Below are 26,525 nucleotides of genomic sequence, written 5' to 3'. Positions count from 1 at the left end.
AGACAGGAACAGGGAGTGTCTTGCCCATGGGTGATCTACAGTTCCCAGCCTGACAGTGATATCATGGTCATGAGAACCAGGGTAGCCTAGGCATTGGTATTGCTAGCAATTCAGCTGCATCACATTCAATACAATACAATAAATATGTGTTTATTGTAAAATTGCACAATGTATTGTACAGTGCAATGAAGTCTATTGTAAAATTCAAATTCCAAGCATACAGGACCATCACATAGGTCTGGGGCTCAGACAACTGCTGGTGGTTCAAAGCAGAATAGATTTGACCTGACTTTATGAAGATGAAAAATTTTACCTTTGAGGTCCAGTTAATTTGAAAGCCTGTACCTGGGGAGGACTCTGCTTTACATTGAAGCCTGGTGGATCAGGACTCATTCTGGACCAGGTCCTTCTCTTTCCCCTTTTCCTCCTGTGTCAGTAGCTCTTGAAGCCCAGGCTGTCCTCAAACTCACTATGTAGCTAAGGTTAACCTTGAACTCCTGATCCTCCTGCCTCTACCTCCCCAGCACTGAGATTGCAGTTATGTGACACTACACCTGGTTTATATGGTTTGGGGATAGAACCCAGGGCTCTGTGTACTCTGAACAAGCACTCTACCAACTGAGTGAGACTCTAGATGCCCACTGTAGAACAACTACCCCCTTGGCTGCAGTTGACCCAGTCTCTGGCTTCCTGCCTAAGTTTTGAAGGGGGACCTGGCATCTGAGGGCTGAGGCTGTAAACCGTCAAAAGGAATTAGCTGTAGGGCAAGAGCCTGTGATCCATGGTGAGATAGTATTCGGGGGAAAGTCAGGCATCTAGGCCCTCCCTCTCTTTATCTGATGAAATATTTTCTTCCAAATACTTTCAGCATTGCGACTAAAATATGAGCTTGGTATATGAGCATGTCCTGGGCTTTCAAGGGCATCCTACTCAGGCATGCCTGTGGGGTGGGGACACGCTTCAGATTTCTAATCCTTGTTCTGCTCCCTACATGACCATATTTTGGGTACCTGGATTGTCAAAACTTTCTGCCCTAAACCCACATCTTCTATCGGCAAGGATGCTTGGGCCATCTTGCAAAGGCCTTCCTAGCCTCTAGTTGGACACCTTATACTCTAGTGGTTCTCAAGCTGTTTGTTGTGACCCCTTCGGGATCGAGATTCAGATATCCTGCATATCCGATATTAAAGGGTTTTAGCATTAGGAAGGCTGAGGACCACTGCTTTAGAGGGTATACAGAATGAGAGAGGAGGAAGGGAGAGGAGGGGAGGGAAGAAGGAGGGGTGAAAAGAGGAAAGAGAACTCTTTAGAAGATGTAATTCTCCATTTCAGTGTCTTGCTTTTAAATTTTTATTTTTATTTATGTGTACATATATACATCTGCATCATAGTATTTCTATGTGGAATGCAGTTGCCTGTGGGAGCCAGGAGAGGGTGTCAGATGCCCTGAAGCTGGCTGTGGGTGCTGAGATCCATGGGCATAGCCTGTGCTCTAACTTCTGAACCCTGTCTTCATTTCCTCATGATGGAACAGGCCACAGAGAGGAAGACAAGGATGTCAACCAGGGCTCCCATTTCCCGGGGAAGTTTCTTGAGCATGGAAGGACTTCTGCAGTTCAACTAGGACTTCTGAATACTGAGGGTTTTGTATTTGTCAACCAAGGCACAAGGGTTCATTTAGCCCAGCATCGCATTGGTTTGGTTTGCAACTTGTACCTGTTTTGGCCCATGGCATTCTCTTCCTGGGCCTTCCAGTGTTTGGGTGGGCTAGGCATGAGCCACATTCCTCTGCAGAATTGGGCAAAGGTTGCATCTGCTGACTGCATCATGTTTTCCCTGGAACAGAGAGCATGCCCATTAATGAAAGCCAGGACCCTGGCCATCTTCTAGGGTGAGGAAAACCCCGGTTGGTACAGTGGCAGTTTTGTTGAGGGAACGAGAGCTCAGTCCGCTGGGCTTGCTCGGTGGCAGCAGCTTCCAGAGTTTCCAAAGCCTTGGTTTCATTTCCTCTGCATAGCGAGATGATTAGCACAGGGTGATGCATTTCTCTGGTGCCATGAATATTTCATTTGAGCAATCCATGGCTTCTCAAGTGTTCTTTTAAAATGGGAATTTTAGGACAATTTAGGGAAGTTAAACCCTTTCCTCAGCTCTAAGGCACAGGACTAGTAAAAGTATGCTTTTTGGAGAACTGCAGGTTTGGCTGAACACACAGTTGTTTGCCGGAAAATAAGGGCTGGGGCATCTTTCCAACCTATGCCACAGTGGTTCTTCATCTGGTAAAGCTCTACGCTGTTTGAAAAGATGGATTTACTTTGAGGTGGATCACTCACTGATGCCTGGGGATGACCACTTACATCCCCCAAGCTTTGTAAGCCTCTTCCACACAGAGAGATGCTGGCTGTTGTTTCTGGGCACCTGGTAGTAGAGGGATCTGGGATCTTTTTGGACACAGTTAACCATGGCAGGAGCTCTTGATGAGCGAGATCATCCCATGGCCTGGGCATGTTGAGCCCCCACTGTGTGTTAGGGAGTACTCAAGACACCTCTCTCAAAGTGGGTTTTCTCATCCCAGTGTCTTACTTAGGTCTCTGTGGCTGTGGTAAACACCGTGCCCATAGGAGCTGCTGAAGGAAAACATCTGTATGTCACAGCTCATGACTGAGGGAAGTCGGGGCAGGAACTCAAGGCTTTTAGGAGCCTGGAATCAGGAGCTGATGCAGAAGCCATGGAGCAGTGCTGCTTACTGGCTTGCTCCTCATGGCTTGCTAAGCCTCATTTCTGATAGCTCCCAGAATCACCAGCCCAGGGTTGACACTGCTTACAGTGAGCTGAACCCTGCCACATCAAGGAAGTGCACCATAGGCTTGCCACAGGGCACTCTGGTGAGGGCATTTTCTCAACCGAGGCCACTTTTTCCAAAGGACTCTAGTTTGTGTCCAGTTGACATAAGAACTAGGCAGCACATGTGTTAAGTCTTTTAAAGGATTTGGTTTGGGGATCTAAACCTACAGTTCTTAGGTGTGCTGAGTCTAGATTGTCTTAGTCAATATAAGGGGAGACTCTAGGAGTTAAGAGAAATAATGGTATATTCGATATGTTTCTGCTGCAACAGCATTTCAAGTATGTTTTCCTGTTTAATTTCCCTAGTGAACTAAAATCAGACCTGATCCATGTACGTTGTACATCATGCCTGATGAACAATGACCTCAAGGTGAAAATGTAGTGTCCTGCAAATCATGAATTCTCGGCTGAATGGTGGAGGAGTTACACCCAGGGACATTGGGTAGCTTTAGTGAGACAGGTGCCATATTGGGAAGACCTGGGGAGGTTCAAGTCTGTAGCCCGTAGTCGAGGATACATAAGGTGGATCGTGGTGTGGAAGATTTGCGATGAAGCATTTGGAAGTTAACTTCCAAGACCTCCCTAGTAGAAGCACAGCTCCTGGTCTTGCACTGTGGCTAATGAGTATCATCAATGCAAACAGTATTTAAGAAGCCCTGCAAGGCCCTTTGCTTTCCTGCTGAACGTTTTCCTAAGCCTGGGGGCAAACCAGAATGCTTATATGGCACCACCTAGAATGAATTATGAAGACAGTTTAAAAAATGGGGTTGAAGACATGGCTCCAAGATTGCTCTTCCAGAGCCCCCGCACTCAGTTCCCAGGACATATTTCCAAGAGCTGACAATCAACTGTAACTGCAGCTCTAGGGAAATCTCACACCCTTCCTTGGCTTCCACAGCTACTGCATCCCCAGGTACATCCCCAAGCAGACACACATACATACACATAAATAAAAGTGAAAATAAACTTGGAAAAAAATAAACGATAAGTTTTGATTTAGGTCTTAGAGGAAATATGGAAGAATCTTTTTTTCTTACAACAAAAGGTATTACAAGATCATTGGAAAGGATGATTTAAAAGCATGCAAAAAAAAAAAGAAAAATATTCAGAGAAGTTTGTCAAGCTACAAGTAGACACAACAGTTTGTTTTTCTATAAGGGTTTTTATTTGTGGCATTTATAATTTTTATAGTGCCGTGCTAATAATTCTAAGTAAGCATTTGCTCTCATAGCCAAGTTCTGTTCTTAATCATGCATTAGTTTCTCAACAGAGTGCCTCTAAAATGTCTAAACATCACCTTCCTCGAGACCTAAAGCTGTGCCTAATGGTAGGGTGCACGCTCTGGCTTAGGAGATATAGTTACGAATGCCTTCTCCTCCTCCCCCCTAGCTGTAAACAGAGACTGAAGTCTGCACTATGGCTTCACTAGAGTCACTCAGCAGAAACTTTCCCTCACTCCACCCTCAGGCTCAGCTAAAAACCATTCATCAGTTGCCTCCCTGTGCCAATGAGGAAGGACCTTGATCTTAAATGAAAGGTACCTCAGAACTGACCCTTATTTTAAGATCAGAGGCACAGACAGCAGTGGGGACTGAGGCACCAGGAACACACAGGAAGGCATTTGGGGACCAGCTTGAATGTTGGCTCAGTGGGGCTTGTTTTTATTTGTGATGAGACTTGGACTAGAAGAGATTTTTTTGCTTTGTTGCTCTCTCTCTCTCTCTCTCTCTCTCTCTCTCTCTCTCTCTCTCTCTNTGTGTGTGTGTGTGTGTGTGTGTGTGTGTGTGTGTGTGTGTGTGTGTATGCATGGATGCAGGTGCCCAGGGATCAGGTTCCTATGGAGCTGTGTTTACAGGCAATTGTGATCCACCCAACCATGGTGCTGGGGATCAAACTCAGGTCCTCTGCAAGAATGGTCCACGCTCTTAGTTACTAAGCCGTCTCTCTTTTCTATATGGTTTCTGGGAATACAAACTCAGGTTCTCTTGTTGTGTTCCTTCCCCACTGAGCTACCTCCCTGGCCCTCTGAAACATGTAATTCTTTATGCTAATAGAGAAAATTACCAAAGTTGACTCAGAAACCATTTATTAAATCTCAAACTAATCTGAATAGAAAACAACCCAAATCCTCATAGGTCGGACCACCGTTTCCCTGGAGTTTTTAACTCACTATTACTAAAGAAAAATTAAGAATGTATCACCATGGTCACTCTGAGAATTCCCTGCTGCAGGCGTGTGAGTGATAGACTGTGGTCATAGTAAGTTTGCCTCAGCCAGAAGTCATGCCTGGCTCAGGGCAGCCGCACTTGGTTTGGTGGTGAGGCCATTTTTCTTCGGTCACTGACAGTGTTTGGTTCTGATCCTCCCTTGAATGGGTGACATGTTCAGAAAGGGTTTTCCCAAGGTAGAGAAATCGAGAAGGACTTCAGTCTATCTCAAAGATGACTCGACGCAAGGACTGTCTGTGTGCCTCGGGGGAGGAAAGCAAGCCTGTGGGTATAATTAGTGTCCTGCTGCCTCCCAGAGATTGCACCACCACTTTCCTTAAAATACTCTTAGAGGGGACAGACATTGCCAGGGCCTGGCAGCTTCTAGACTTCTCTTAAGGCAGGGGAGGAGCTGCTGAGACCTGTAATTGTATTTTTGTTTAGTTTACAGACTCTTGTTAGACATAGGATAGAAATATTTTGGGGTGTGAATGTGTGTGTGTGTGTGTGTGTGTGTGTGTGTGTAAATCTGTATGTAGGTGCACATGTACTTGTGTGCAAAGGTAGGGACATCTTGGTTTCCATTCTGCAGACACCATTTACCTCGTGTGTTTGAGGCAGGGTCTCTCACTATCCTGGTTGGCCAGGTGCCCACCAGTCTCTACCATCTGTGCATCATGAATGAATACCACCTAATGGCTTCTGGGGGTAGAGAGGATCCATTTTCTTCAAGAGTGTGGCTCTTGGTAGTTCAACTACAGTCCAGTGGATGCCCTAAGTGATTTGGTAAAGGAAAGAAACAAAGAATGAACAACAAAAAAAAACCAAGAGAAGAATGCACCCACAATGCACCCCGCATGTTCAGCGTTTTACATGGTGCTGAGACACAATTCAGGTCCTCACGATTTCTAGACAAGCCCCTAGCCACACAGCCATCTCTCATCTTCAAGGGTAGGGATGGCTCTCAGTGTTTCTCTTGTGACACATATATCCTATTCACATTTACTCTCTGGAACCACTATGCTTGGAGGAAATGGTCATTTGATATCATCTGCTTCACAAAATATGTAAAAGGAAAAATCAAAGCACAGCATTTGACTGACAGTCTGGAACCTCTCAGGTTCTGTGGTTCTGAACTGAACGCAGCAACCCTCTCAACCCGTGCTGGGCACTCTTATTTTTATCATGACCGTTGTTAGGAAGACTTCTGTGGTCGTTGTCCACATGGCTGTTCTCAATACCATCTGCTTCCCTCTGGTGAGCAAGGGACCATGTAGACTTTAATCCACACTGGTCCCTTCGTACCTTGGCATCTCTTAAATCACCCTCCACACTCAGGGCCGAGTGTGTGCACACCTAACAAGTTCACAAATTAATTGTAGTTGTTTGGGGAGTTAGTTCTCAAATTTTCAATATTGCTGCCTTTTAAATGATTCATTTATTTACATAATTTACACAGTAAATATAATTTTTTTCTTCTTTAAACATCCATTTGTTTATTTTGCTTACATGTGGAAGAGGAGAACATAGGATGGAGAACGTGTGGAGGCAGGAGTGTAATTCATTCCAGAGAGTTCTCTGTTTCCATTGTGTGGGCCCCTGAGACCAAACTCAGGGCCTTATGCTTGGATGACAAGCACTTCAGCCACTGAGGCCCCTCCTTGGCCTATCCCCCATCTTTTCCCAATTTTCTTATTTTGTTTTGAGGAGCTTAATTTGCCAAAGCTCAGGAAGAACTTCCTAAATGTTGCCCAGCTCTCTGGACATTGACTTTAACCTTCCCCGAGTGGACCAGACCACTGCTCGCTGGCCTCTGTACTTTACCCAATCCTAAGGCAGCTTTAAACCCTGCCTATTTCCATGCTCCAGCATCCTCAGTTCCTGTCTGTGATAAACACGTTAAGTAATGTTGTCACCATAAATAGTTCTCAGGACTAAGTTTCTGACCTTTCCAATAATTTTTTTCTCATTTTTTAAAAAAAAAAACCTTTGTCATCAGAACTGTATATGACAAAAGAAAGAAGAATGAAAAAATGCCCACTGCTTGTTTCATGCTGCTTCCTGTTGTATCAAATCTCAACCGCTTCATCAGGCTGACCTGCAGTCCTTGGGGTATTTAGTGAGACACTATTTACAGCAGAGCCCTGTTGGGTGAACTGTAGAGCTGCTTGGTGTTGGCTTTACTCTCTAGTTAAGCAACCACAGCACCAACTTTCTCTCGAAGACTCTCCAGGCTTCTCCATGGTCACCCTTGACTTTAATCAGTCTCTACATATTTCTGTCGGTTGAATTTCCCTTGGCTCGGTCTTCTGTGGGTTTTCGCCCTGAGACCTTGAGGACCACATAGCTTTCCTTCCCCATTGAGGTCAGAGTCCTCTGTGTGCCTCATCCACACACTAGACAATGCCTCGCAGATCCATTTCATGAGAACATGCCTAGGTCAGACGGAGTCTCCTCTCTTTTTCTGCTATTGCATACTTCATGCCCTGACTCCTAATTAGTTAATCAATTAATTATTAATGATTTATTTTTGGTGTGTGTTTATGGTATCTGTGAGGATATACATTTGTGTGTATAATCATGGGATGTGCGGAAGTGGGGACTGGGTGTGTCTATGGTACACATAAGGGTTACCATAGACACACCCACCCACCCGCCATTGGTCACCTTTTAAAACTGCTGAAAACATTTCTCTCCCAAGATTTTAATGATGATGTTAGTGAGGGTGCTTGTGGTCATTACATAACCAGTTGCACCATTCAGGGTGTTGCTAGGCATTGTCACAAACTTAAGAGTATCGATCGCCTCTCACCCACTTATTAATGGAAGGACTAGGATGTCTCCAGGGCACAGAAGAACTCCCAGTTTCTTCCTAAGGAGGATTGATTTTGTTATTTGACAGTTCTGTGATGCACATCATGTATTCAGACTGCTTCCTCTTCACAGTCTCTCTTATCTCCCCACCAGAACCCCCATCCTTCCCCTACCCAGGCAGTACATGACTTTTAGGTTTGTGACCCATTTTGATAAGCAGGGCCACACATGTGACAGTTGAGTTGGCTGCATGCACTTCCAGCTTCTTAACAGTGCAATGGTATCTTCTTAAATCACAGCTACAACTTTAACTCCCGTCAACTAAGTCCACTGGTTTGGTCTCTGCTTATGTGCAATAACAACTTCCTACTTCCACCTCTTTTTTCCCTCTTGGCATACATATGCATGTATTGCATGTATGTGTATATAGTTATAGTTCCTCTGTGTGTGTGTGTGTAAGCATGTTGAGACCAGAAGTTAATGTTAAGTGTCTCTTTCTATTGTTCTGTATATTATTGTTGTTGTTGTTGACAGAACCTCTCTTTGAACCTGGAGCTCATCAACTCCATTAGACTTCCTGGTCAGCAAGTCCAGGATCCTCCTGTCTCTACCCACACAGCAATAGGACTGTATGTAAACACTGTTATGTCCAGCTTTTGTCTCTGGCTGTCGTGCATCCAAACTCATGTCCTCTTGGGTACATGGCAGACACTTTACAGAGCCATCTCTCATCCCCTGAGGCTCCTTGTATGTAAAGAGCAACTGCCTAGGTATCTGATGTCTATGTGAGTCATGTTTTGTCAATCAAAACAGCACAGGACTTCTCTACTTATTTAGATATTCATCGTTTACAAGTTCTGGGAAGGGAGATGAGAAATGATGTACAACCTCTGATACAAGGCTAGTGGTTCATCAGTGCTGTAGCAGGGTTTATCAGCAGGTGGGCCTGGGAAGCTTGGCCGAGTGTCATTGAGGGTGTCACTTCTAGTAAATCTTTCACTGTGGTTTCGCCAGGGTGTCCACTACTTGGCACTATGCTCGCTGAATGGTAGGGTCCTAAAGTTAGAAGCAAATGGACAGGTCAGAAGGCACAGTGCACTGGCCGCAAGCAGAGCTTGGACCACATTCCCTGAGGGCTGTGCGTACTCTGTTGGAATAGCCAGGGACGAGGCAGGGCCACGATGTTAGTGAGCTCCGCATCTCTGTTGATTACTCTTCTCACTTGTGAGATGAAATGCCCGAGGAAAGCAACTTAAGGAAGGCAGGCTTAGTTTGGCTCACAGTTTGGGCTCCTGTCAATGCTGGTGGTGAAGACATGGGCCCCGCCCCCTGCTCCCCCTACCTCCCAGTAGTCAGAAAGCAGAGAGAAATACAAGCTGATGTTTGCTTGACTTTGCCTTTTCCTTCAGTTTGAGGCCTCAGCTCATGAGATATCGCCTTTTACAGTCAAGATGGGTCTTCTCTCTCCAGTGACATCTCTCTGGGATGTCACAAACACACCCCGAGTTGCGTTTTCCTGACAATTCTAAATCCAACCCAGCTGACCGTCAAGTCGAATCACTTCAGTGCTGTGTCCTTCTCTGTTCCATATAATCTCGGAACACATTTAATGCCTTTCACTGTTAGAACAGATACGAAATGAATATTAAAACGAAATGAATATTTAAAATGAACATTAAAACGAAATGATGAATTTTAAAAACAAAAGTCATCGTGTGGACTGGGAATGGAGCTCAGTAGTGGAATGCCGGCCTAGCATCTGGGGGGCCTGGGCTTCAATTCCCAACACCACACGAAGTTCCAGATGATTATCCCACTTCTCCAGGCAGATGGGAAAGTAGTGCCAGGAAAATGGGGCAGAGAACCAACTTGAATTACTTTATTCTCAGTGAAATAGGCAAAGACCGGCAGCCAGACTTGGAGGCTATGGTCAGACAAGTTTGAAGACAACCTATTGATTATACCCATCTCTAGTAGTCTGTATCTTTTACAAGAATGCAAGACTTTGTTAATTGGAAAATGTGTTCACTTGCATGCTATTTTAAATCTTGAAACAGCCCTCTGAGAGGGTATAATTCTCCATCCCATTTTACAGATGTGGAAATGGAAGCCCAGAAAGATGCATCCATCCACCTAAGCTGTAATAGGACCATCCATCCACTGAAACATTGTAATGTATTCTCGATTTGTCTTTTCGTATTTCTTTTGTTTGTAGTTATGATGTTCTTTCACCGCATCCCAATTTATACGTAAGTCTAAGATAAAAATCTAAGGTCATAGGGCTGGAGAGATGGCTCGGTAGCTAAGAGTGCAGGCTGCTTTTACAGAGCATCTGAGTTCAGTTCCTCGCACACACATAGGGCAGATCGTAACCACCAGTAACTCCTGCTCCAGAGGACCCAACCCCCTCTTCTGGCCTCCGTGGGCACTGTACTGGTGTGTGCACAATCCCATTCTCAGACCCACACTTGTGCACATGTGTACCCAGGTCTATTGTATTTTCACACACTTGTAGCTAAATGGTGGATGTGGTGGGACTGTTTTGCTTTGAAAGTTAGAATGCCAGGGACTGTCTTCTTTCAGGTCACACTTTTCTCAGGGTTTTGCCCCTCCATTCTCATCTTAGTGGGGCTCAGACTGTGCAGAGTCATGCTCCTTTCTTTGGCTTGTGGGACAGCCTCTCTACCAGGCCTAGTGTGGTCTGCTCTGTGAGGTTGTACTGCGGTTGGCGGGGGACACACATTGCCACTTACAAAAGGCTGTGTGTGCCACACTGGGTGGTGTTGGGACAATCTTAGAACCCCAGCACTTGGCACATGGAGGAAAAGAGGGTTGAGAATTCAAGTTCAAATTCCTGGCCAGTCTGAGTTACAGGAACCCCGCCTCAAAATACCAAAATAAGTAAATAAATGAAAATAGGTAACAGTCTGCTAGTTGCTTTTTTTTCTGTGATTCCCCAACTTTCTCAGAGCTTCAGGGGCCCAGCATACAAGGGAACATAAATATCTCCAGCTCTTCACCTTGTAGACCCAGAAGGCAATTATTAACTCGGTCTGCTCTTGTAGCTGCTTAAACTTGAATCTCTGAATAAAGATGTGAAGAAGATAAAAAAGGTAGCTAAGAGGTATAACATGAATGAGAGAGATACCTAGTGTATCATCACATTGCTTAGAGAGGAAACAAGATGGCAGTGGAGAGGTAGAATGGCCTGTGTTCAGCTGTGCTATTTCCAAAGGGCATGGGATGCCCTTTGGAAAATGACCCAAGGGACTGCTCAGTGGTTAAGAGTGCTTGCTGCTTTTGGGGACATGAGTTCAGTTCCCAGCACTCATGTCCGGTGCCTCACAAACAGCAGTAACTCTAGCTCTAGAGGGTCTTATGGCCTCTTCTGGCCTCCCTGAGTGCTTGCACACATGTTATAATTAAATACATAAATAAAATTAATAAAAGAAATCTCTTAACAAAAAAGAGTAACCTTGTCTAGCAGATAGTGAGTGGCTTGTCAGTTTATCGAGCTAATTGGCACCACTGATTTTCTATGGATTGCTTTGCAGAAGTATTATTATTTAAAAAAAAAAGGAGAAGTTGAGTCATGATATTTTATTTAGTTTTGGTCAAAAACATGAATTAAACAAGCTCTGGTGACAGTGGTTCCATTCTCTCGGTTTCTACCAGTTGTCAGCAGGTTGAGCTTCCTGTGGCTTGAGTGAGCTGGAGGGGCCTCAGGATCTTCCTTCCTGCTGGAGATTTTCCATTAAGGTCGAGCTTCGTCAAGCAATGACTAGATTAATGGGCTGGGCTTATGTTAGAATTGGCAAAGTTTTTCTCAAACTCTTAGGGATTTCATTGTTACTTCCTTCTTAAAAAAATGATTGCATAGTTTTTAAATCTTCTGGGATAATCCTTTTTATATAATCCTTAAAAATTATCATTTTTACATAACAATTTTTGTATTAAGGAAGAAGCCACTGTACAAACAGCAACAACAAATTTGAACATTTCAGAAAGGAGCCCTTCAATGGTTAAGGGATTCAAAGTCAATACAAATGCTAAGGGAGAAAGTTAAATCACAGGGAGGTGGTAACTTAAAATGTATTATGTTTATGTTATGATGGTGTAGCCTTGTGCTTCTTCAGAACAACAATTTTTGACCTGAGGAACCATTTTCTGTTGGATCATAGGAAGGTAGCAGTAGCCTCCATGACCATCATGATGGGAGCATAGCATCAGGCAGGTAGGCATGATTCTGGAGCAGTAACTGAGAGCCTATGTCTTCAGACAGCAACCATCAGGCAGAGAGATAGATAGATAGATAGATAGATAGATAGATAGATAGATAGATAGATAGACAGATAGATAGACAGACAGACAGATAGAATCTGACTGACAATGGTGTAGAGATAATCTCTTGTGCACTTTGTAAAAGCACTCACCTGTTAATAAAAAGCTGATTGGCCAATGAGCTTAGGTAGGAAATTAGAAGTTGGGACATCCAGCAGAAAGAAAGGGGGCAGGGAATGATAAGGTAGAGACAGACACAGGTAGAGACCAGAACACTGATAGAGACAGCAGAAAAAAGAAAATCTGAGGACCAGGTAACCAGCCATGTGGCAGAACTTAGTACAGAATAATGGGATAGTTAACTCATAAGCTGGTTGGGGAAGAGACAAAGCTTATGGCCTAACTATTTGAAAATATTTTGGAGTCTTAGAATTGTTATTCTGGGAGCAGGGGCTGGGAGACAAAACATGGGCATACAGAAACCACACAACAGCAGAATGGTGTGAGCTTTTGAAACTTTAGAGCCTACCCCCAACACAATGTCTCCAACAAGGCCACACCTCTTCATCCTTCCCAAACAATTCTACCAACTGGGTACCAAGCATTCAGTGCCTATGAGGACCATTCTCATTATAGCTATCACACAGGGTCCCAAGTAGCACAGGCAGGCCTTGAACTCTTCATGTAGGCAAGAATGACCTTGAACAACTGTTTCTCCTGCCTCTGTCTCCTATGTACTGGGATTGCTGGCATTATAATCTTGTCCCCATGACTGGTTTCCTGGACCCAGGGGATCAAACTCAAAGCTTTGTACATGGTAGGCAAGTACTCTATCAGTTGAACCATATCTCCTGACCTCAAGACACATTTTAGTTTTTAAAATTGTTTTATTTATTTATTTATTTATTTATTTATTTATTTATGTGTGTAGCCAATGCATACATGCATGTGGAAGTCAAAGGACAAACAGAAAACTTTTGGAAATCAGTTTTGTTCTTTTGGTGGTTTGAATATGCTTGGCCCAGGGAGTTGGCACTATTAGGGGGTGTGGCCTTATTGGAGGAAGTGTGTCACTGGGTAGAGTAGGATTTGAGAACCTCCTCCTAGTTGCCTAGAAGTCAGTCTTCTCTTAGTTGCCTTTGGAACATGCTGTAGAACTCTCAGCTCCTCAACTGACTGGCCTTTCTGGTTGCTTCCATGCTTCCTGCCATGATGATAATGGACTGAACCCCAGAACTTGAAAACCAGCCCCCATTAAATGTTGTCCTTTATAAGAGTTGCCTTGGTCATGGTATCTCTTTATAGCAATGGATACCTAACTAAGACAGTTCTCTTCTTCTACCATGTGGATGCAGCCTGGTGCTTAATCAAGCTGTCAGGCTTGATGACAACCGTCTTGGCCCCCTGAACCATCTTGCTGGCCTAAGAGACATTTTAGACGTTCATCTTTCTCGTGGATGGGTAGGGGCTCACAGGACTGAACATCTATTGAGAAGCTAGAGACAGTTGGTGACTGCTGAGGGGGATAAAGTTGGCTTTCTTCCAGGGTGGGACCCTGGTAGGTTGCCCAGGCTACCATGCACAGTCCAACATTTCCGTGCTTCCAGACAAGACCAACTAGACATCTATATCAAGGCATCTATACATCCATGAACCCATCCATCCATTTCTATTGTCTGTCTGTCTATCTGTCTGTCTACCTACCTACCTATCTGAAAGAAGACATAAGGTGGAAAGGAGACAGGGACAGGGAAGGACCTAAGAAGAGCTGGAGATGGGGAATGTGGAGTGGATTTGATTGAAACAAGACACATTCATGGAAACAAACAAACAGCGAAAACACTGAAAAGAGAAAGTCCCACTTTGCCAGGAAATCCTTGAGGCCAATTTTTCAAATGAATTTCCTTGAGTCCTTCTGTCACCATGAGGCCTAGCTGAGAAGTTTCACCCCCTTCAAAAGACCGTAACAAGCAACCAACAGAACTTATTCTGAAGAGCTTGCCCAGAGTTGTCTTTGAAGAGAGAACACGGTGAAAATGAAGGGCCCTGGAGTCATGTCTTTCTACGACCTGCCTCTTCCCCACAAGCAGGATCAGAAGCTGAGTCACCTAGGAAGACGCTCTGGGTTGGGCCTGACCACGCCTGCATATAACTCAGGAGCTGCTGCTCCAGTGCAGTGTGCTGTGCTCCAGACACTCAGGGAAGTGGGGCGCTTACAGGCAGCCTCTCACCGTCTGGCTAGGATGGACTTGTCTGTCAAGTTCACCACTCCGCATAGACTGAGTCTCTCCCTCCCACCTGTGTTTTTTTTATCTAATTTTTAAGGATTCGTTTATTTTACTTTATGTGTATGAGTGTTGTGTCTGTGTGCCTGTATGTGTACCATGGGCCTGCTTGGTGTTAAGGTTCAGAAGAAGGTGTTGGATCAGGTGGAACTGGGGTTATAGATGGTTATGGGAGCTAGGACTAGAACTTGGGTCCTCTGCAAGAGCAGCTTTTAAGGTTTAACTGCTGAGCAATGTGTCTAGACTGTCGATCTGCCTGTCTGCCTGTCTCTTTCACACTGTATGTGTGTGCCACATATACATTTGAATATACACATGTGAGGGTGGGTGTGCCCGTACATGTATGTTCATTCTACTGCAGGCTGGAGAACAACATCCTCTGTCAACCTTAGAAATGCCTTCTAGCTTTACTTTTTAAGACGGGGTCTTCCCTTGGCCTGGAGCTCACCACGTAAGGTAGGCTGGCTAAGGCATAAGCCCAGGGACCCTCTGTTTACTGTCTTCAGGCCTGGGATTTCAAGCCACACCACCATAACCAGCATCTTGAATTGAGGGTTTTGAATTCAAGCCTCTGTGCGTGCAGAACAAGAGTGAACCCAACTGAGCATTCCCAGCACCCCAACCCAGGCATTATGTCCTTTGCTGAACTGTACATAATTTCTAGTCCTGGCTGTACATCCAACTCCTCTGAGAAGTTTTAGAGTAATCCCACTGCCTGAGTCAACCCCGTGGGCGTTCTGCTCACTGGCTTGAGCAGGGCTCTGCCTTCATCACAGTCTTTTTAAAAATCCCCCAGATGCTTCTGATGTGGAAGCCAAGATAAAAAACACTGATTCAGCCAAACCCCAGTGAGGGCACAGATGAGCATGTGCCCAGGAATGGCGAGGTATTTAGGCAGGGCTCAGCACCTCCCATTCATTGGCATGCTAACAAAAATGAGCAAGGTTTCAGAGCAGAGCCCTGTAAGAAGTGAAATTCTTTGGCTTTGGTGACTTAGCCACAGAATGGTGGTTTCCTTGGGGATGGGGTGTAGCTCACTTGTCTGATGTGTGAAACCTTGGGTTCTGTCCCCAGGAAGGCATAAAATGGGAGGGATAGCACAGGCTTGCTTGTAATCCCAGGAGAGTGAAGATGTCGGGATCAGAGTGTGATCTTTAGCTACACAGTGAACTGGAAGCCAGGGGTTCCTGTTCTTGAGGCCTACCTGGGAGATTTGGGGGAGGTGAAAATATGGGGGAGAGTCTCTCACTGAACCTGGAGCCTGATGGTTCCATTAGGCATGGCTGGCTGGCCAGCTAACCCCTGAGAGCATCTGTCTTTGCTTCCCCAGGGCTGGGATGGCAGTCTACTGCTGCTCTTGCCTAAGTGCTGAGGGTCATTGTGCAAGCCTGATAAGAGCTTGACTAACTGAAGTCTCTCTCCAGCCTATGGGGTCCTTCCTTAGCACTGATTGTTGCAGAGGGACAGATTAAATTCATTGTTCCTCTCCCTTCCTATGGTCTGAAATAGTCCACAGCTTCTGCCTGCTCATCTAAGGCTCCTAGTAACATGGTTGAAAAGTATATTTTAACTATTCCGCTTTGTTGGAGGAATGTCTAGCCAGGGTGCTTTATATCATGTAGGACTTTAGTCAGCATCTTTGAAGGGCTAGAAAAATTGTACTTTTAGACTGGGGTGACGGCTTTGGGACTCAGTGGGTAAGAGTGCTTGCTTGTAAGCATGAAGACCTGAGTCCACGTTTCTAGTCTGGGTGGTGGTGGCTACATGCCCTTTAACCCCGGTGCTCTGAAAAGAAGGGGATGAAGAATCACTGGGGCTTGCTAGGAGGCAACACAAACACACACATGTGCACACACACACATAAGCACTCACACACAGGCACGTGCCCATACACAGGTGCTTACACATGCATACATGTGCATAAACACATGAACAAACACATATGCTTAACAACATGCATGTGTACATACATGTGCTTACACACACACATACACATACAGGCACATGTACATATACATGTGCTTACACACAAACAGTATTGTTGGGTTGCAGAGGTTGCCAAGGGGGTTATGTCCTTGTAGAAGCATAAGGCCCAGAGTCTGGATTCCCTAGAACCCACATAAAAGCCAGCAGTGTAGCCCGTGCTCTGCCTGCAGTTTCAGTACTTCTTTGATGAGATGGAGAATCCCCCGCAGCTCTCTGGTTTTCCTCAAGGAAGAAGGCAAGGGCTGACGTCCAACATTATCTCCTGATCTCCCCATGCATGTTCTTCTGCATGCACATGGACGGACACATGCACATACACACACACACACACATACACACACACACACACACACATTAGTGAGGATTATGTGATTATAAGCAGCGCAGACTCATCCTGGACGAAAAAGCAGAAGGTTGGGACGGTGGTGGGGTGAGAGCCCAGGGAACAGGAGAGATTAGAGCAGCATGGTGACCCATTCTTATGAAAAAAACCATAGTGAAACCCACAGTTTTGTATACTAACTTTAAAAATCTCTCCTGGAGACTCAGGAAAGGAGGGGAAAGGAAGCCTCAGACAGGTTGGGAAGTTTCAGGCTGAGGAATGCTTGCTTTTAACCAGGCTTGGCTTTTATCAACGTGTTCTGCAGAGAACTGGCTTCCCCAGGCAGGGCCTTGGGCTTTCCCCACTGAGAGCTGGTCACCTCCTCTGTACTGTCCTGGGAGCTAGGCAGCATTTGGCAAGCTGTGGCTGAAATCCTCCAAAAAAGCCTTGCATATATATATATCTCCAATGTTTTCTCTGAAATATTAATTTCCTTGCTCTAGGCTGTTGTGGGCTTTGCCTGGAAACTTAATCTCAGCCCCTGGGCTCTGCATTATGTGTCTGTCATTGAAATGGGGCTTAACAAGAATCACTTGATACCTTGGCAAGCCTTCCCTGTTTTAAACCTTCTTTTATCTTGGGGCCAGGGATTTGCGTTTGCAGAGGCTAGGCCCCATGCTGACTCCAGCCCTGGCAGGTTGCAACTTGTTGCAGATCTAGTTCGGCCCATTTCTCTCACTACCAGGACCTCCTGGTGCTGCCACTCAGGGCTTAGGTTTAACAGGAGAGCTAATCCCTGTCATTAGTTGTTAGTTGTTTTCTGCTTTTGCTTCACCAAGGACACCAAAGCCAGAGCTCGCAAACGACCTAATAAAAGCCACTACCTCCCCAACCCCAGCCCCCCAACACCCAGGGCCAAACTTTCAGAATAAATGACACCCAAGGCTGAAGCAGCAATCTTCTCTCTTCCCCAGAATTCCACTCCATTCCCAGCCTGCCATCTTATCTGTGGTCTCTCTTCTTGAGGAGCTTGCTTACTATCAGTTTTCTGTTTGTTGTGTTTGTGTGTGTGTGCGCATGTGTGTGCGTGCGTGTGTGTGCGTGCGTGCATGTGTGTGTGTGTGCGTGTGTGTATGCGTGCGTGCATGTGTGTGTGCATGCGTGTGTGTGTGTGTGCGTGCGTGCGTGTGTGTGTGTGTGTGAGTGTGTGTGTGTGTGTGTGTGTGTGTGTGTGTGTGTGTGTGTGTGCGTGTGTGTGTGTGTGTGTGTGTGTGCGTGTGTGTGTGTGTGTGTGTGTTTGGGGGGGAGGGGTGAAGAGGTGTTGTTAGTTTGTCTTGTTGTTTTGTTTGTTTCTGTTAGCCCAGGCTGGCCAGAACATTCTGTGGTCCTTCTTCCAGGTGTGAGGCTTACAGCGCTGGGCCATTTCTACCCCCCAGAAAGTCTTCATTTTCCAATCTCCCCGAAACTTGAGGCTTCTAGGTCCTTTGAGATTTCTTTGATTGATAGAATGATGGTATACGTGGTTGTTACGTGTGCCCATGCAGATGCACATGTGTGTAGGTGTGTATGCCTGTGTAAGAGCAGGTGGAGGCCAGAATTCAAACTCAGGAGTCAATGGCTCCCTTGTTGAAACCCTGTCTTTCACTGGCCTGGAGGTCTCACACTGGGCTAGGCTGGCCATCAAGGGAATCTGCCTGTATCTCCTTCCTAACAGAGATCACCATCAAACATGAAGCCGATCCTCCTCCTCCTCCTCCTCCTTATTCTTTTTCTTCCTTAGACAATGGGGGTTGAATCTTTATGCTTGCATGCTTGCAAAGCAAGCATTTGACCCAGTGAGCTGTCTTATCCTGATTGAAAAAAAAATCTCTCTATTGTTGTTCACATGTGACTTTTGAATGGCTAGTGTGACATAGAAAGTATGTGATTTTTATTTACTTTTTTTCACTTTGGCAGTATTGATAATTGAACCCAGGGCCTTAGGCAAGTGCTACCACGGGGCTACTGCCCAGCCTGATTTTACTTATCTTAATCTTAGTTATGAAAAGTGTAGTTTGATGCTGGCTGCCTTACAGCTTGGGATCCTGCCCTTGACCTCAAGATTTCAGGAAGGTGCCTCTTGCCAGAGGCCTTTGTGAGGACGCTGGAGTCTGGCTCCAGCTTCACCTTCAGGGTCAGCTCCTGAAGGAAGAAAAAAATGCACCATGACTTCTAACCTAATGTCCTTTCCACTGCTAATTCTGGCTACTTAAACCTGGAGTTATTTATCTTTTACAAATTACTTACACTCATATCTGGATTTATCATCCCCCCCTTACTGTCCTATCCCCCCCCCCCCCCACCGTGAACATCTCCTGGTTCCTTGGTCAGCAACTGTAGATAGGTTTTCAGGGTTTTTTTGTTTGTTTGTTTTGTTAAAGATCAGATGAATTTGGCAGAAGAGAAGGATTTTTTCCTGGAACCTGAAGATGGGCTATGGGAGGAACTTTCAAAAGTCTTGGAGGAATTATCAACAAGTGTGTACTGAGAGCCAGCCAGGGCGGCACAGCCAATGTTGGAGATGCCCAGAGTGCAGCCAGAAACTAAACGGAGTCTGTTTAAGTTAAAAAACAGACTCAAGTCATAAATCAGAGGCAAATTTAATGGAAAGGACCAGAGGCTGGCCAGAGGTGTCTGTTATTTATGGGGTGTATCAGGAATAGCCTGGAGCAATGCCTCATCCCGTAAACCGCTTAGGCTTGGGGACCTGGGTTCTGCTTTCCAGCACGCACATGCAAAAAACTGGGCAAGGGCAGTAAGAGCCTGAAACCCCACCTCTGAGGAGGCAGACACGGCAACTTTCTTGGAGCTTTCTGGCCAGAGAATCTAGCCATATCAGTGAGCTGCAGGGCTGGAGAGACCCCTTCTCAAAAGCGAAACTGGAGGGCAAGAGAGGAAGGCTGCAGAGATTGACCTCCCCACACCCTGTATGTTCATACATGTGCATGTGTGTACAAAACATGGCACACGCACAAGAATGTGAAGTTAAAAAAGTGAAGAACGGCTCATTTGTCACAGTTATTTTTTCGAGCAGAGATTGGAGTCAAGGCAAGAAGAGGGAGGGTCTCGGGAGTGGGAACATTTCAGTGGAAGGAAAAACAGGGTTAGTGCCCAAAGTGGTGGCTGGCTGGACGGCCGGCCGGTGGCTGGCCACCTCCTGCCCTCAGCCCAGTCCTCTAGGGATTTCTTTAGCCATTTCTGTGTGCATCTCTCAATGCTTATTTCTTATGATGGACTCTGCAAGAATTGGGATCAAGGTGGCCTAGCTGGTCTGGACAAGACGATTAGGTGAAGGTTGGAAGGACGATTCCTATCCAAATATGCTTTCCATTTCCAACCCCGAATCCTTCCTTCTCTCCAGCATGAGGTAGGTTTAGTGAGCGAGTTATTTGAATGGGGATCCAAGTGAAGAGGTCAAAGTTAAGCAGATGGTAGAGCTTCCAGAAAGGGATTTCTTGAGAGGTCTGAAATAGAGTGGGGGTGATCGCTCAGTTGATGAAGCCTTTGCCATGTGCAAGCAGGAGGTTCTGAGTGTAATCCCCAGAACACATGTTAAAAACAAACAAACAAACAAATAAACAAACAAACAAAGAGCTCGTGGCGGAATTTATCATTGAGGAAGCAAAGACAGGCAAATCTCTGGGGCACAGTGTCCAGTCGACCTAGGCCAATAGCTTTAGGCCCGTGAGAGACTCTGTCTCAAGTAAACAGGGGGATGCTGCCTGAGGAGCAAGCACCAGGATTATGCTCTGTCCTTCATACCCATGGGTGCGTATGTGAACACACATTTACAAACACACATGTACCTGCACAAACGTGACCTTAAACACACACACACACACACACATGCTCGCACATGCTTGCACATCAAAAAGGGAGAACAATTTGTTGGAAAAATATACCTGTAGACTTTGTATATTTCATTTTCCTTATTAAAATTACTACTGTAATTGGCTCTTCTACACTGTGCCAACAGCTAGAATACTGGCATGCCGCTATGGCTTTCAACCACTGGTTTGACTATGGCCTTCTGAAATTGACAGAATTCAGCTCGGAGCTGAGCTTGAATACGCGGCATACAGGGATAAGATTCACATTCAGTTTTGACATTTAATTCCACTGGTATCTGTTGGTCGGGCTGGGAATGTGGCTCAGTGGGTAGAGTGCACACTTAGCACACATAAAGCTCTGAGAGTCTATAAACTTCATTGCTATATGATGGGATTGGTCCCGTGGAAAAAGACCAAAGCTAGCCAGCTGGCCTCGTTGCCTCTTCATTGTTCAACACACAAGCACACAGCAAGGGTCCCTTCCAAGGGTGAGCAATACGATACCATTTAAGTAGGATAAAGTGCTCTCTGGACACTGAGCCTGCGCAATGCCTTCACCTTGAACTTTTCAGCCTTCACAATTGTAAGGAATACATGCTTTTTTCATTTTTTCATTTTTATTTGTTTACATTTTTTAGAAGTTATTTGTATGTGTACCTATGCGCGTGCAGGTGGGCTTGCTTCTGTGTGGAGGTCAGAAGCCGACTCGGGGTGCCTTTCTTTCTTGCTTTCCGCTTACTATTTTCTTCAGTGGGGGTCTCTCACTGAACTCAGAGTTTGCCTCTTGGCTAGGCTGACTTGCCAGTGAGTTCCAAGACTGCTGGTATATAGCTCCTCCCTCCTCCAGCAAGTTACAGGCTAGGCCCCTGCACCTGGCTCCTTTGTATGTTCTGGAGATCTGGACTCAGGTTCTCAAGTTGGTACAGAGCAGCAGGCCCTAGACCCCCTGAGCCATCTCCCTAGTCCCAGTGTGGATTCTTAATAAACGCCACGGCCCAGGTGCTTTGCTACCACAGCACAAAGGAGCTAAATCCCCAGCCTCAGTGGGATCATTGTGAGTTAGGGGGAAGCTGACTTTTCATGACATTGGGGTCAGGACCATGAGTAAAGCCCAGGAAAGGCTGCCATCCATTCCACCCTTTCTCCTCTGAGCGCTCTGTAAGAAAACAAGCGAAACATCTGATTCGAGGTCAGATTCTCAGATTTCATTTCCCATTTCCTGCCGTTGGCTGTCTTTTCTTGAAGCCTGAACAATGCCAGAAACTCGGTTCTTTCTCCTTACCCTTCCACTGCTTGGAAACCACGCAGGGGAAGGTTCCAGGGCCTGGTGTTATCTCAGAAACCCAAGTGGATCTCAGCTCACAGTCTGTTTTCTGTGGCCAGCCTGTCAAACAGAGTTTGGCTGCTAGGAATGACCATTGTTTGAATACGGGGCCAAGTGCCATGCACAGGGCCGATTCTGCTTTCATTTCCTGAGAACGGACTGCATCTCTGGCCTCTGAGATCAGCTCGAATGCGTGGTATACAAGGATGGGATTCACATTCAGTTTTGCCTTTTTAATTCCATTGATATCTGTTGGACGGGCTGGGGATGTAACCTAGTAGGTAGAGTGCACACTTAGCACACATAAAGCTCTGAGAGTCAGCTCAAGAACTACAGGAAACCGAAGGTAGAGGTACACACACCAGTGACCCAGCGTTCCGGAGGTAGAGGCAGAAAGATTAGAAGTTCAAGGTCATCCTTGATACACAAAGCATTCAAGACCAGCCTGGACTGCATGAGACCCCACCTGAAACAAAACAAACCAAACTAAACAAGCAGACAAACAAACAAACAAATGGGCGAGCTAAGAAGGCTCAGAGAGTAAAGGTGCTCACTGCCTAGCCTTTTCTGGAGTCTACATGGTGGAAGAAGAAGAAAACTAATTTTTCCAAGTTGCATTAGCTCTGTGGCACGCACATCCAACCATGTACACACACAACTAATAATTTCTTTTTTAAATCCAGAATCTGGAATTTAATACGAAAACTATATTGAACCCTTATTAGATGGGAGAGCCAGGACTGGAATAATGATATTTTTTCCCAGGAGTGGACAGTTCCATCTGTGTTGTTGTCTGAGCCAACTTGAGCAAGACACGAAACCACACCTCTCCTCTGGAAACCAAAAAGGTGTCCTGTGGGTGTTGTGTGGCACTCATTAAACAGAATCAACTCACTGCTTGTAAGCTAGACATTCATACGCAGTTGTGCCTGGGCTTTATCATTGCGTACCACTCCAGCAGAGGCCAGAGATGTCAAGTAAACACGAACACTTCTAAGGCTGAGGCTTTGAAATCCTTACAGTAAATGCTGTGCTTTGAACTAGAGCTTCCTCTTCTGCCCTGAAAGAAATCAGAGGAAATGCCTACAGCCTCTGTACGGAAAGTGGTCCTTTGTCACGTGGCAGAATTTCCCTTCCTCTGAACTCGTGACACCCAGATGGCATTGCGAGCTTAGTCTTGAGAGCCTGCTCAGCGGCAGTGTTTAGGGTTTGTATGTGAGCCTTGGGTGGGGACATGGAAGTTGAAAAGAGAGGGAGTCTCAGGAAACAAGCAAAACAAACAGGACAATGGACCTCTACTCACTTTCGAGAGATGGTCTCCAGTCCCTTTTCTTGTCTGTGTGTGTGTATGAGTATGTGTGTGTGTGTGTGTGTGTGTGTTCTGGTGTGTGGAGAGCAGAGAGCAGCTTTGGGAGTCAGTTCTTTCTTTTTGCCACCTGAGTCTCAGCAACTGAACTCTAGTTGTCAGGCCTGGTAGAAGATGTTTTTATCTGTGGAGCCACATGGCCTCCGTCACCTTGTTTTGTGAGCCTAAGGCTTACTGACTCAGGAGGCTGGGTGGCCAGCAAGCCTTGGGCATCTGCCCGTCTCCACGTCCCCACATAGGGATACAAGCATGCACTACCACACTTGTCTTCAGAACTTGGGTACTCATGCCTGCATGGCTCACCAATTTGTCTCCCCTTTCCCTATAGGCTAAATCATAAATATCTCCTTCTTTTTAGCTGGGACTGAAACACGTAGATTTCCTAGCTCATGGGAGTTGGACTGAGAATGTTTTGCAAAAGCAAATACACCTTAAAGATTATCATAACCAGCTGATCTGTTTGGTCCATGAAAAGACGCAGAGAGTTGAATAGCTAACTGCTCAGCCACCCGAGGCTGGGTTTGGAGCCTTTTCTACTTGTACTTCCAGCCGTATTTCCCTCTTGCCAAACTCTTCTCCAGAACAAATTGGAAGGCAGGATTTCTCAGTTAGCCTTCCTGTAAAATGTTTTCTATATATCTGGATGCGCAGAACACCTCTTACCTGGATACCTGAGGATACCCTCCCCAAGTTCTTTTCTACTCCCCTTGGCTATGAATCTAAGTGTGTCAGTTCTGTCTCTGAGGAAGCAAGCTGTACACAAGGCATCTTCACTTAGGTATTTCAGAATCTCACAGTTCTAAGGTGCCTTATTGCCCTGTCACCATAGCAACGTTCTAATTAGCATGTTGATGGACAGGTTGGTTCTCACCTGGTAAATGCGCAAGAAGTCAACAGAAGGGCCTCACAGTTGATCATTTTCTCTTAAGTGGTTATGAACAATCAAACACACACACACACACACACACACACACACACACACACACACACACACACACACACACAAAGACCTAGGGATTGGAGTCAGGGCCTCATGTGTTTAAGGCAGGTGCTCTATCACTGAGCTACAACCCAGTCCATGAACAGTTCAAAACAGTTGCTTTGGTTCTAGAAGGGTGGTTTAAAGATCCTTGAACACACCACTTACTATTGAACACAGAGGGTGCCACTTAAAGAAGGGGCTGGTTCCTCTAGAAGGTTCCCTCTTAGAACCTGCCATATGTTTCCAAACTCTTGCCATTTAGCAGTGCCTAGAGAGTCTAAATCCCATGGGATTAGTTTCTTAAATTGTATTCTATCTAAAACCTCTGCTCATCTGCTCACCTCAGAACTCTAACTAGACTTAGAGACTCCTCCCCTTGAAGTTCAGAGACCGCTCCCTGCTCTCGAAGCTCAGACACCCTAACCCTCTAACGTCTACAAGAGCAAGCTTCTCTGGGCTGTTGCTGGGTCTCATCGGTCTTCCTGTGGTGGCTGGCATCCTAAAGGAGATTCCTCTGAAATCCAGCTCAGCACAGCTCCCTGTTGAGCCTGGGAAGAATCTATACTTTACAACAATTATAATAATAGCCAATTCTATATTATCTGTTGAATGCTGTGTAGTACCTTGAACGCACCACGTAGCATGTGTCTGTCTGTTCAAACTTTCAGAAACATTTGTCAGGGTCCTTAAACTGCTGCCTTCCATTTGTACACTGGGACAGATTTACCATGCTCTTCATCATCTTGAAAACTATTTATAAACAGATACTTAGCATTATTTTTTAATGATGTAGATACATTTGTTTATCTGGGCATTCGTGTTTGGACTATGTAATATGCGCATGCCTGTGTCATGGAAGTCAGAGAAGGTCAGAAGAGGGTCAGATCCTCTGGGACTGTTAGAAATGGTTGTGATGGGCTGGTGAGATGGCTCAGCGGGTAAGAGCACCCGACTGCTCTTCCGAAGGTCCAGAGTTCAAATCCCAGCAACCACATGGTGGCTCACAACCATCTCGTAATGAGCTCTGACTCCCTCCTCTGGAGTGTCTGAAGACGGCTACAGTGTACTCACATATAATAAATAAATAAATAAATAATAAATCTTTAAAAAAAAGAAATGGTTGTGTATCACCTTGTAGGTTCTGGGACTCGAACCTGGGACCACTGCAAGAACAACAAATGCTCTTAATCCCTGAGTCATTTCTGTAGTCCCCTCTTCCCATTCTTCCCTATCATTTTCTCATGGTACACTGCTCCACTGTTGTATGGAATATTACCTATCGAATGAGAGGGCAGAGTCATGCTTCTTTCTGCCTTAGAACATTTTCACATGTTCTTCTCAGGTTCTCCATCTTAGCCCCAAGGTACTTGTCATTGCTCAGGAAATATACTGACTGGATGCTGTCCAAGGCGGAACCTGGAATTGCCCTTGGTCTAGTTAATTTCGTTGACTAGGCACAGACTAGAGGCATCTGACCGGTCTGTGGGCATGCTTCTTGGAGATTGTCTTGATACTAATTGATGCTGGAGAGCTTAGCCCTCTGTGGATGGAGTTATCCCTAGGCAGGTAGTCCCGGGCTGGGTAGCAAAGCCAGATAAGCATGAGCCTGCTGGTGACATCATGCAACATCTTCCATGGTTTCTCATGTGAGTGAGTGCATGCTAGAAAACAAACAAACAAAGGAACCTCAAACAGGCCTGCCCTCATGTCCCTGCCTGGAGTTCTACCCCTGACTTCCCTCAGTGATGGTCTGTGAGCTGGAAACATAAGATGAAACAAACCCTTTCCTCCCTAAGTTGCTTTTGGTCAGTGTTTTATCACAGCTCCCTGAAGGAACCTTGAGCAGCCCTCAAGTCTTTGACCTCAGAGTGCCTGGGCTTCAATCACTGTGACACTATGCAATAAATGCCCTCTAAAGTGAGTGAAGAGATAACAAATGTCCAATCTCTTTTCTAGGAAAGCCACTGTCAGGCTTGGGATGTAGCCTAGTAGAGAAGAGTGCAGTGGGCAAGCACCAGGGCATGAGTTCGAATCCCTAGCAGCTAAGTAACAAGCTAGACTCCCAAGAGTCTTTTAAAAATTTTTTCTTGTGTGTATGCATGTGTGTGTGTGTTTTAAGTGTTTAGTATTTCCTCCTCATTATGGTATTCTGATTTGTAAACATGTAACACCAAAAGGATAGGCAAGTGTCAGTAGAGAGACAAAAGAGAGAGGGAGAGGAAAGGGGAGATGAGGGGGAGGGGGG

At 45.6% G+C, this 26,525-nt stretch overlaps 1 protein-coding gene across 2 annotated transcripts in view; it reads left to right on the top strand.

The window, feature by feature from the left end:
- The window catches only part of Tgfbr2 (transforming growth factor beta receptor 2), an 87,621-nt gene that overhangs the window by 7,240 nt on the left and 53,856 nt on the right, over positions 1 to 26,525 (top strand). Inside the window, exon 2 of one of the 2 annotated variants that reach the window (XM_021172343.2) lies at positions 9,961 to 10,035. The exons of the other annotated variant lie outside the window; for it this stretch is intronic. Coding sequence (XP_021028002.1) covers positions 9,961 to 10,035 — 75 coding nt within the window. The remainder of the gene's footprint in view (positions 1 to 9,960; positions 10,036 to 26,525) is intronic. 2 annotated transcript variants of the gene reach the window in all.

This window comes from Mus caroli, chromosome 9, assembly GCF_900094665.2.
Source record: "Mus caroli chromosome 9, CAROLI_EIJ_v1.1, whole genome shotgun sequence".
Lineage (NCBI taxonomy): Eukaryota > Metazoa > Chordata > Mammalia > Rodentia > Muridae > Mus > Mus caroli.
This window is presented reverse-complemented; position numbering and strand designations above follow the sequence as displayed.